Here is an 11,062-nt window from a genome sequence, read left to right as displayed (position 1 = left end):
GCTGGTAAGTCTGTTGGGGTTGGGGGAGAGGGGAGGGAAGAGACGTTGGGGATGGAGGGATTGGGGCTGGGGCTGGGGCTGGGGCTGGGGCTGGGGCTGGGACAGCTCCATCTCCCGGGCAGGAGATGGCACATGCTAGTGACCAGGCAACAGGTGGGAGCAGCAGCAAGTGGAGGTGCCTGCTCTATCAGAGCGTGGAGGGGGAGAGCAAGGATCTTGTCCCTCTTCATGGCTGATGCAGCTTTGGTCGGTTACGTAGATGTGAAACCTCAGCAGTTGGGCATCTCTGCCTTGCATGGCATTTCTCACCCTGAGAACATCCTGCCAGTGCTTCCTGGGATCAGCTGCTTGTTGCAGTGATGCCTCACACCCCCTCTCGCCCAGGTGCATCGAGGAGCGATACAAAGCCGTCTGCAATGCTGCCAAGACCCGCTCTGTCCTGTCACTGGGAATCGCCTGCTTCAAGCAGCTGCCAGAAAAGGTAGGTTGGGGCTGGGACCTCCCAGGCTGTGCTAGACACTGCCTCCAGTTCTTGATGTCCTGGAGAAGTGTGTGCTGGGGGGTTTGCAAGGGCCTGATGAAGGAAATGAACACTCCTATTGAGAGAAACCAGTATCAGGTCCCATTGAAATCGGAGGTACGTGGGGGCGGGGGGCAGGCAAGGATGCATGGGGCTCTGTAGTCAGGCTGAGTCCTTGCTGCTCATCCCCACAGTCGGAGAACACCTACCTGTCGCAGATCTACAACCTGACGCTGCTGTGCATGGAGGACTATGTCATCGAGCCGCAGTCGGTGCAGTTCCTGGTGCAGCACGGCTTTGACTTCAACAAGCAGTACTCACAGGGCATCCCCTACCACAAGGGCAATGACAAGGTACTGGTGACCTGGTGGGCTCCTGTCCTCAGCCCCCTTCACAGCATGGTAACTGGCAGGAGACCTGCTTCAAGGGTGAGGCTATATCTCCAGCACCTGCAGAGGGCTGGGGGGAGCCTGCTTCAAGCAGGTCCAAGAAGCCCCAGCCATCGTGAGGCCAGTGTACAGGGGGGACTTGAATCTGGGCCCCCCATCTGTGCCTGCTTGGGAAAGGTGCCTGACTGCAGCATGGCCCCAGGCTGCCCTGTGCTGGAAGGATCCATTCCCACCCCCTGGGACAGATGCCATTGAGGTTTCGTAGGCCCCTGCTACATATTTCATATATTACACAATTAACTGGTGAATCGCACAATACATTTAGACCAGCCTCATGGGCAAAATAATCATCACCCCATGAAAATGACAGTGCAGCTCTAAAGAGCGCTAACCTGCTACAAAACTAGTGGTTGAAAACGTGCAACGCTGCTATAGCTAGTTCCAAGCTGGCTTGAATTTGAACGTGTAGCCAGGCCCCTACCAGGGACAGGCCTCTGCACAGCCAGGAGTAGCATGGGGCTAATCGGAGCACTCCCATTCCCAGGGCAATGAGAACCAGAGCCAGAGCGTGCGGTCCTTCTTCCTGGAGCTGATCCGGGCCAAGAAACCCCTGATCCTGCACAACGGGCTCATCGACTTGGTGTTCCTGTACCAGTGCTTCTACGCCCACCTCCCTGACAGCCTGGGCACCTTCACTGCCGACCTCTCGGAGATGTTCCCTGCCGGCATCTATGACACCAAGTATGCCTCCGAGTTTGAGACCCGCTTCGTGGCCTCCTACCTGGAGTATGCCTACAAGAAGTGGTACGCGGAGCCCTAGCGGGTGTTGGGGGAGGGCACAGAGTGCTTGGTGTCGTTCTGTACCTTATGGGTCTCCATTGAGCATTCAGGCCCCAGCCCGAACACATTGGGTAATGTGTTAGCCCCAGTGCATGCAGCTTGGGCAGGAAACGGGCAACAGGAAGGTGGAGGTTTTAGCTGGGCCCATCCATCCCCAGGATTTCCAGGGAGGGGCAGGAGAGCTCCACATGCAAGTACAGTGCTTCCGTCACAGTGATGCACCAGGCACAACTGTGGTTTGTGCTTCAGTTCAGAGCCTGACTGACAGCTTCCCAAGCAATGGGGACGTGCTGCTGCCCAGGTAGCATGCACTCCCGCAGGCAGGAGGTGGAAGTAGCCTGGTCCATCTCTTGCCCTCTCCAGACAGTTCTGGCTACAGCAGGAGCAGGGCCCTAGAACAGGCAACCTGCAGCAGGCAGCCCCACGAGTTCCCCCAGGAAGAGAGTCCTGGCTCTGCGCCTGTGGAACCCTGTGCTCCCCAACTGCAACCATCGGGTGCTTTGAGATGGGGGAAGCCCTCTGTGAACAGGCAGGGCTGGCTTCAGCACTTGCAGACCTGACTTGCTGTCGCCCTGCAGTCTCTGTCCCACAGGCTTGACCGAGCTGGGCAGGACCACCACGCCTCCCTGCCCAGCCCTCATTTGAGGGTTTCCCTGGCATTCCTTTCCAAGGGGGTCTCCCACTCTGGACCCATTCACTTGCTGACATACGGCTCCCTTGCATCATCCCTGGCTGTCACCAGGCTGGACCTGCCCTGCCAGCTTTGCCCAGCACCCCCAGCCTCGTTGGTCAAGCCATACCCAGGCAGGATGCTCCCTGAGGACCCTTCACTGGGTATGAGAAGCAGGAGCTGTTGAATATTCACCCTGGTGACAGACTTAACTGCTAAAAGGTGGCTTCCCCCCTGGAGACCTTCCCAAGCCTGGGCTGAACTTCTGAGAAGCAGAGGAGATGGTCTCCAGGTGAAGCGTTTCCCCTCCCTGCCCCAGAAAGGCCCGGGGAGCTCAGCAGCGAGCCTCACTGCACCTCTGTGCATTCCAGCAAGCGGGAGAACATCAAGCTGAAGGACTCGAGCAGCCAGCACCTCACAGTAGAGTTCTGCAGCTACCCCGCCAGCATGGCCCACTACATTGACTACCGATACTGCTCCTTGGAGGACGGCAACCACAGCACAGCCCAGGCCAGCAAGGTCTCTGTCTGCGAGACCTTCTCGGTGAGTCGTGCGACCGTCCCTTGCTGCAGGTCCAAGGACTAGGCCCAGGGAAGGCAGACGGGGAGCTCTGGTCACTTGGTCTCATGCCTCAGGAACAGTCCTTGCAGTCAAGAGTCTTTCAGAGCTGGAGTGGAAACAAGCAGCCCAGAATGAGCCTGTGCCCAGGAGCGTGGACTGCTGGGAGGGGGTGGCCCTCTCTGGATGCCAGGGCCACCCCCCACTGCGAGGAATACATATTGCCCGGGCCAGGCTCTGAGGACAGGGAGAGTTGGCCTGGGACAGGCTCTGCAAGAGACCCCCCAGCACCTGCTACTAGTTGACCAGCATCATTTGCTGTCCGTGGCCTGCAGAGCTGTAAACTGACTCCCTGGAGTCACAGCTTTGCTCAACTTCAGGTGATCAGTGAGGCTTCATGGGGCCTCCTGGCTGTCCCTTGGCCCCAAGAGGAGGGTTGGAGTCGGGCTGCAACTGTAGGGGAACGGGAGGTTCCTCCTGCTCTACAGGCTGTGCTAATGTCTCCCCCTTCCCTCCTGCCAGGCCTACGGATGGTGCCCCAATGGGATGAAGTGCACCCAGTCCCACAACATTGACCTCATCATCGATGAGGACGAGCGGCTCCGGGCCGAGAAGCGGAAGAAGCGGAAGCAGAGATGGAAGAGGCGCAAGAATGCGGAGGAGGCTGTCAAGGCACCCGAGGAGCCAGGGGCCGTGGAGGGGGTCCACAATGGGGAGGGTGGGCCCCCGCGGAAGCAGTGCTGCCCGGGCCAGCAGGGCAGAGTGGGGTCGGATCCCGTGGGGAAGGCATCCAGCGAGGAGGCAGAGAGCACCGTGGATTGGACTGCGGATGTCGGGGTGGAGGACTTTGGGAGTGCCATGGAGCAGGAGGGCACCACGCAACCAACTGCTGGAGGGAGTGCCTGCCATGGCGAGCAAGAGGAGGGCGCAGCAGAGCCAGGCTCCTTGCCACCCCAAGACTGCTCACTGGACACTGCCGCTGGCTCCCCTGGCAGGAAGCCCCCGGAGGCCTCGGCTTCACCCGCATATGGGGGCATTCACCGCGCTGGCTTTGATGCCTTCATGACTGGCTACATCATGGCCTATGTCTGGATGCTCAAGAAAGGGACAGCTGGCGAGTCGGGGCCATGGCTCCCGGACTGTCACAACAAGCTGTACCTCAGTGGGAAGTCGGTGCCGCTGCAGATCGTGAAGAGCTTGTTCTCCAAGTCCTCCAAAGCTCACTGCCAGAAGATGAAGCTGGCCTGGGCCAGTGGCTAGTGTGGGGCAGGGGAAGGGTGGGGGGAGGTTAGCTCTTTCATTTTCCCTCCAGAAGCTTGAGGCTTTGACTCCATGAACAATTTGTGGGGTGTGGGGAGGGACCATCCTGTTCTTGTTTAATGCCAGGACAATTAAATTGCTCTTCCCCCAAAGCCCCTCATGCTTGTCCTTTGGGGCAGTACATGATCTGTGCCAGCCTTGGCTGACCTCAAGCATGGAGCTTTTGGGGGCTAGGGCCTGTGTTCAGCCTGCACCTGGAGTTTCACTGGTGGTGACATGAGGCTGCTTCCTGCCAAGAAAGCAGCTGAGGTAAGAGCCTGCTGGGCTGGCAGGAGCAGTCTGCCCAAGCTTGGTTCTTTGGAGAACTCTCACAGGCTCCTGAGGCCAAGGTGAAAGCTTCATGAAGGTTGGGGGGTTGAGTGGGGCCTGCCTGGGACTGGGGATCACTGCTGCCGCCTTATCCGCTGGCCCCTGCCCTGAGGTAGGGGCCCCCAGGACGAAGGGAAAGGGGGTGGCTGCTTCAGCCAGGAGTTGGGCCATCCCTGCTCCCAGCTGCTCAAGTGCCCTTCCCCACAGAGCCTGTGGGAATGCAGGCAGGGAGCAGTGGTGTTCTTGGGGCACTCTGGGAAGTGCCAGGCAGGGCCCCAGCAGCCACTGACTGGCAAAGTTGCTTGAGGCACCCAGCTGCTGTGCCAGGAATTCCTAGGGCTGGTAACCAGCTGCTTGGACTCTGACCTCAGGGGAGAGGGAGCTCTGGCACTGTACACGTATTGAACCACTTTGTGTGTGTCTGGCTGAAGGCAGAGCTGGAGTTGGGTCCCCCTGAACACAGACTCTCTGGCCCAAGCCGCACCTCCATGAAGTGCCGCAGATAAGGAACAAAGCAGGCAGGAAGACCTGTGCCCATGTGAACAAACCCAGCTACCAGAGGAAGGTCCCCCAGGAAAGCAGGATGACAAGTGGGCTCAGCTGACACCAACCTACAGGTAGTTCATAGGGTCCTAGATCATAAGGGCTGGAAGGGAGCCCAGGAGTCGCATTTAGTCCAACCCCTGCTCCAAGCAGGACCAGCCCCAGCTGCATAGTCTAGCCAGGACTTAAACACCTCCAAGGATGGAGACTCCACCACCTCTCTGGGGAACCTGTTCCAGTGCTTCACCCCTGGGCTGAGAGTATTCCCTAATATCCAACCTCAACTTCCCTTGCTGCAGCTTGAGCCCATTGCTCCTGTCATCTGCCCTCACTGAGACCAGTCCAGCTCCATCCTCTTTGCAACCCCCTTTCAGGAAGGTGAAGGCTGCAATTCAATCCCCCTCAGTCTGCTCTTCTACAGACTAAATCAGCCCAGTTCCCTCAGCCTCTCCCACTGTAATGAGCTGAGCTGTAAAGCCAGAGCCTAGCCCCTGAGCTCAGCAGCAGGGACACTTCCTGCTGTGAAGCAGCCAGGGCCACGTGGCTTCCTCCCCATTCTTAAACACTGAAGCATCTATGTTTGCAGTAGGAGGGTCTTTGTTTAACCAGACTCAGAGGAGGGCAGCCCAGGCTCTCCCATGCTTGCTGGTACAGCAGGGCAGCTTGTATGCAGGAAGCCGCACAAGTCAGTCCTGCATAGAGGCAACCAAGCCCTTCAAAGGCCTCAGCACTTCAAAGACAAATGCAAGCTGAAACCTGCTTGTTCTTGGACCATAAACACCAGTGATGAGTTGGGGAGGGTGAGGGGGAAGAGCAGCTTTCACCTGGACAGGAGCCGGCGCTTGGTTTTCTTTTTATTTTAAAAGCAAGTTGGGAAACAGTTTACAAAAAAACTGACCAAGAAAAAAAATTATGAAAATATTTTGCTGGCTTCATCTTTGGTTACTTCTTACTGTGATTCCAACAACACAGACATCCGTGCCTGAGCGGGAGAGCAATCAACATTAAAAACACGTTTTGCTTTCTTTACAGCTTCATAAATATCCACAATATCAGAAAAGTTGTTTTGCAAAGATTTCTTCCTGGCAGTGTTAACTTATTATTATACACAGGCTACAAACTTCTCCCTAAGCCTTTAATTACAAGTTTAGCTATTTACAGACTGGAAAATATTAAGACGTAAAACTCCTTCATAAATATGAAAATAGATAGTCATCTGGCAAAGATCTTTAAACTTATTTAAATCAAAACATCCGGCTGCCCCAAAAAGGTTATTTGTTTTTTTGCATAGAAATGTAGTGACATGCGATATAACAGTAGCATTAAGTGCAAACAGGAATCATTCAAGTGTCTTTAGTTGTACTGGCAAGAAATACCAATATTCTGTTATCCATAATACGCCAACGCCTTCCCAGCGGCCCCTTGCCTCACAGCCCCTCTCTTGGGGTGATTTGCAAGTGCCCTCCTACTTGTGTTGTATCAATCAGCAATTTAAAAAAAAATAGCTTATAAGACATTTAAAACTCATCCCAACTTAGAAAGATTCAAAGTGAATTAAAACGGTGTAGATTTCTCCTGGGAACACAGCCACGTGTAGAAACAGCTGTTTAAAAGAGCAAAAAATTGCCTCTGGAAGGAAGTAGAAAACATGATAAAACCCGATCAGAACAAAGAGTGTTCCTATAAAATGAGTTGGCCTGATGGCTTGCACTAGGCAGAGCAGCCTCCATGAAGGGACAAGGGACACAGGCCATGGACAGATGAAACAGGAAAGAGGAGAGATGGGGCCTTACTGCAGTTCAGCTGAGTTGGCCGTAGCTGCAATCTGTCTGCGCTGTCCCAGGGTAAGCAGAAGCTCAACTGCAGGAACATACCTCCAGTTTCATTGGGGGTCAAAATTGTTGCAGTGCAGCTTCGCTTGCTGCAGGAGAGCAGCAGACAGACGCCATGGCGATGGCAGCTCAGCCACTGTGCACCGATGAGCGAGCAGTAAGCCCCCATCCTCCCAATAGTAAAAACCGCCCATCTGTCCATGCCCCTGCATCCACGTAACTGCTTGAGTCCAGCCAGGGGCTGTTCAGGGTTAGTGTTCGCCACATCCAGACCACCCGCCAGGCCTGGTGGTAACCAATACTGCCCCCTTTCAAAATTGGATTTCTGCACCACATCCACCTCGTAAGCAAGGACTTGAGAGGCCTGGTGTGAAGGTGGCATTCCTGGTTCCCATCCCCAGAGGCTACAAAACCAGAGAGCTGCATCCCCCTTGGGTCAGCTGGCCTGCTACAGGGAACAGAACTGTTTCCCAAATGAAGAGCCTCTTAGCAGTGCAAGTGGGGGGTATTTTACCAGCTACCGTCTCAGACAAACCAGGAGTTGGGAACAGATGGGTTTGCTGTGACCGGAGCCAGGGCTGTGCCAGAGACCGACTCCACCCAGACATCGTGGTCTGTTAACACGACAGGGGAACCGTGCAGGGCAGCAGGTGCCCACGGTGCAGTGTTACCGGCTGACCTGGGATCAGTGCTCGGAGAAGCGGGAAGGCAGGTGAGAGCCAGCGAGGAGGTGCCTTGTCCTTCCCCTCTGAGGCAGGGCCACAAGTGGAAGCAGTGAGCGGGACAGACTCATCCACAGCCCAGAGACAGTCCCAGCTGCAGAGCCCCTGGTGTCATTATTGCTCATTGGTCTGGAGTCAAGATCTCCAGCAGGCCTTGCAGCAGCCAACACTGGTGCTGAAGCTGGTGGTTTCCCGCATGCCCAGCGAGGATCAGCTGGCAGTGAAGACGTGTTGGCCAGCACGCTGTTCCCTTTAGAGACAGAGCAGTCAGCGGGGCTCCCTAGGAGGCTCTGCAGCTCCCCCAGCCCCGGAGGCCACACGGGACAGGAAAAGGATTGTGCAGGGAATTGGCACTTTTGTGAGGCAGGAGTGTGGGGGCAGGGGGACATCGATGCCCCTTCCTGGAAGCTGCCTATTGGCAAGGGCTGCACAAAAGGAGCTTGGGGCTCCTATTCGATTCTTCAGGGCCAATACGTTACGGGGCGATGCTGCCGGCCAGGTTCAGACAGGTAGCACCACCTCTGGCATTCCTCATGGCCCAGGAAGGAGTTACTGACCCCTCTCAAATGGGCTCTGACAAGCCCTCTTCTGCCGTCTTTGGTGCTTTGAGACGGGGCCAGAGCGAGCGTACCTCTTGCAGAGAAGCTGACCAGCGGGGCTAAGAGTGGTCGTGCAGGGAGAGAGTGGGGAGGTGTGGGTGAAGAAGGGTTGTGTGGGAAACTGTGCAAATTACTATCCTAGAACAAGCTTTCCTTCTGCCTCCGTGGCAGGGCCGGGCCAGGCTCTGACATCCACAAGGGCCCCCACCAAAGGGGGTTTCAAACGCACCTCTGCTTCCTTCCAGTGTCCACCAAAGGACAGTCTTATCATCCTTAACGCCCAAGAGACAGGAAGGAGCTCACTGGGAGACATGGATCTTTTCTGGGTTCTCTGATAAGCCTCTTGCCTGTCCGTGAGAATCCAGCATGTTCCCCCAAAGACAAGGTCCTTCACCGTTGCGCTCACGTGGCCGAAAACTGCTGCCGCTCCACTGCCCTGCAGCCTCCTGTTCCTGGCTGTACCTATGGAGCAAGCTGCTTGGTTTCAAGCAAGGGCAGATGGTTATTGTGGTGGCAAGAGCCTCGCATCCACAGAACGGCCCGGCGCAAAGGCCGGAAGCAGGCAAGGGGGCCTGGCGTGAGCGTGGCTGGGATCAGCAGTGCCCCAGTGGTGGCTCCCAGAGTGCTGAGACCAGCGCCGAGTTGGTGACAACTCAGCTTCCTCCACACCACAAAAACGTGCCAGCACAACTGGCGCTTTTGCAAGAGGCCCCAAGGCTGTGCCTGGTACCTGCACTCTGCCTCCTTGAGTCTGCAGGCATCTCTCTTTCCCTATCGGGACTGGGACACGCTGAGGGCTGTGCACACAAGCTGCTGCAGCCTGTGTCCTGCTGGTGCTACAGCTGGGACTGCACTTGCTGGGCTGCTGGGCCAGCCTATTGCAGCAGTGCTGACAGATCAGAACAGACTCCCAAAGGAACAAGAAACACGGGAAGGTCCTGTTGTATGTGCGTGGGTCAGCAGGTGCTTGGCAAAGCTGCTACGTGCTCCCCTGCTGCCAGACAGACACTTCTTTCCTTGCTCAGCCCTACAGCCAGAACTTCACCCCCCTGCTCCTACTCCTCCGAAGGCTTTAGACTTGCCCAGCTCTGCCTAAGACAGCTGGGCAGGCTTCCGATTCAATTCCAGGGCAATGCAGAGATGTAAAAGGGCATGGATGGTCCTTCAGACAAACACACCTCTCTTATCCCCAAGCCCAGAGCAGGTGCTTGGAAGCTGCATGGAGCTCAGGGTCCGACCATGTGCACAGTACCAGCTCCTGCTGCATGCAGGCTTGCAAGGCTTCTGGGACCCCAGCCAGGAGGGCATCCTGCCCACTGGCAGTTGCAGCAGTCACCTGCTGCAGTGAGCTAAGGAGCGATAGACACTTGGAAAATTAAATACTGTCTCTTCAGATGCCCTTGGCAGCCTCCTGCTGCTCCTACAGTGCACCCGGGCTGCCTGAGCTATCTGAGCCTTAGCACTAGAGAGTTAGAAGCCCAGTGTCTGGGGACCGCTGACCCCACAGGGACAGGTGTGGGGGCTCATGCGCTCTCCTCAGATGTCACACCTTGACTGCACACTACCAGCTGCTGCCACACTAGTGGGTGCCAGTGGGTGTGGGGCAGAGCCTCCCCCATCTCTGAATGGCAGCACGTCTTTGTCCTGCTCCAGAGAGGGCTTAACACTGAACAGAGCCTGGGAAGACGCCGGCAGCAGGTTCTTCTGCATCTCGTCCTCTACTTCCATGTCCTCCGAGGGAGTGATGCTGGCAAACAGCTCCAAGGAGCCGCCTTCCTCAGAGGTCACCGAGTTCTGGGTGGAGAGTCCCTTGTAGGCCAGCACCTCAGGCCGAGCTGGTGCCAGGGGCTGGCAGCAGGCCGGGGTCTCATAGGTGTTGCTCACTGGATAGAACCCGTTCTCCTCCTGGGACTCTGGCCCGTTGGAGCAGTCCATGTCCTCCTCCGGCTCGGGCAGGGAAGGAGACTCCTGCCTGCAAGACTTGGCTTGGAAGGGGGGGATCTCGGCCACACCGTACTTACTGCTGCTCAAGAGCTTCTGCCGGACCTCAGCCCCTAGTTGGCTGCAGTCACACCTGCTCACCATTGAAGATAGACCCCCAAAAGGAGCACAGTCCTTATGCAGGATCTCAGGGGAGACCGGGAGAGATCTGCACCGCCTCCCCGGGAGGGAGGACTCCTGCCAGTCTGTGCTGTATGCCAGTCGACACTGGGACTGGCCAGCCTTGGGGAAGCCCCCTGCCTGAGGGGAGTGCAAGTCGAACACCAGGGAGATGACGGACTTGCTCGGCATGTCGAAAAACTTGATCTTTCCCCCCTTGAGGTCTTCTCTGGCGTTGAAGGGGTTGACCTTGCGGCCTGCCCCCTTGTTGGGTGTGTAGTAGGGGTCCTGGACGTTGATCTTCCTGGAGGGCTTGCGGGAGAAGATGTCCGACTGGCTGCGCGACAGCCAGATGTTGCGGTGCGGACGGGGTGACTTGGGTGGGATCTTGTCATCCAGCGAACTCAGGCGTTTCACTCCTTGTCCTTTCTCGATCAGGCCTGAATGGGGGAGAAGGGGTGGGAGAGAGAGACACCCTTCAGCTTTCACGCCAGAGCTGTGGCAAGGCAACCAGGCGAAGGAGGGAGATTCCTCAGCTCCTAGAGATGCTCTTTAACAGGGAGCATCCTTCCTCCACCTCCCCCAACACCCCCCCACCCCTACACACTCATGCATGTGCTCCTGGGTCACAAATTAGCCCCACTCTCCTCTTTCCTGTTC

At 56.7% G+C, this 11,062-nt stretch overlaps 2 protein-coding genes across 3 annotated transcripts in view; one reads left to right on the top strand and one right to left on the bottom strand.

Annotated features, from left to right (window-relative positions):
- The window catches only part of TOE1 (target of EGR1, member 1 (nuclear)), a 6,104-nt gene extending 1,548 nt beyond the window's left edge, over positions 1-4,556 (top strand). Inside the window, exons 3-7 of the mRNA XM_019501400.1 lie at positions 385-481; positions 715-873; positions 1,454-1,713; positions 2,791-2,962; positions 3,500-4,556. Coding sequence (XP_019356945.1) covers positions 385-481; positions 715-873; positions 1,454-1,713; positions 2,791-2,962; positions 3,500-4,237 — 1,426 coding nt within the window. The 3' untranslated portion in view covers positions 4,238-4,556. The remainder of the gene's footprint in view (positions 1-384; positions 482-714; positions 874-1,453; positions 1,714-2,790; positions 2,963-3,499) is intronic.
- A 1,871-nt stretch (positions 4,557-6,427) lies between these two features.
- TESK2 (testis-specific kinase 2) overlaps positions 6,428-11,062 on the bottom strand; it is a 147,746-nt gene continuing 143,111 nt past the window's right edge. For both annotated transcript variants that reach the window (XM_019501398.1, XM_019501399.1), the window contains exon 11: positions 6,428-10,842. In XM_019501398.1, coding sequence (XP_019356943.1) covers positions 9,839-10,842 — 1,004 coding nt within the window. In that variant the 3' untranslated portion in view covers positions 6,428-9,838. The remainder of the gene's footprint in view (positions 10,843-11,062) is intronic.

This window comes from Gavialis gangeticus, unplaced genomic scaffold, assembly GCF_001723915.1.
Source record: "Gavialis gangeticus isolate Ggan-Ray unplaced genomic scaffold, GavGan_comp1, whole genome shotgun sequence".
Taxonomy (NCBI): Eukaryota; Metazoa; Chordata; order Crocodylia; family Gavialidae; genus Gavialis; species Gavialis gangeticus.
The sequence above is the reverse complement of the archived record's forward strand: the minus strand, read 5'-3'. Positions and strand labels throughout refer to the sequence as shown.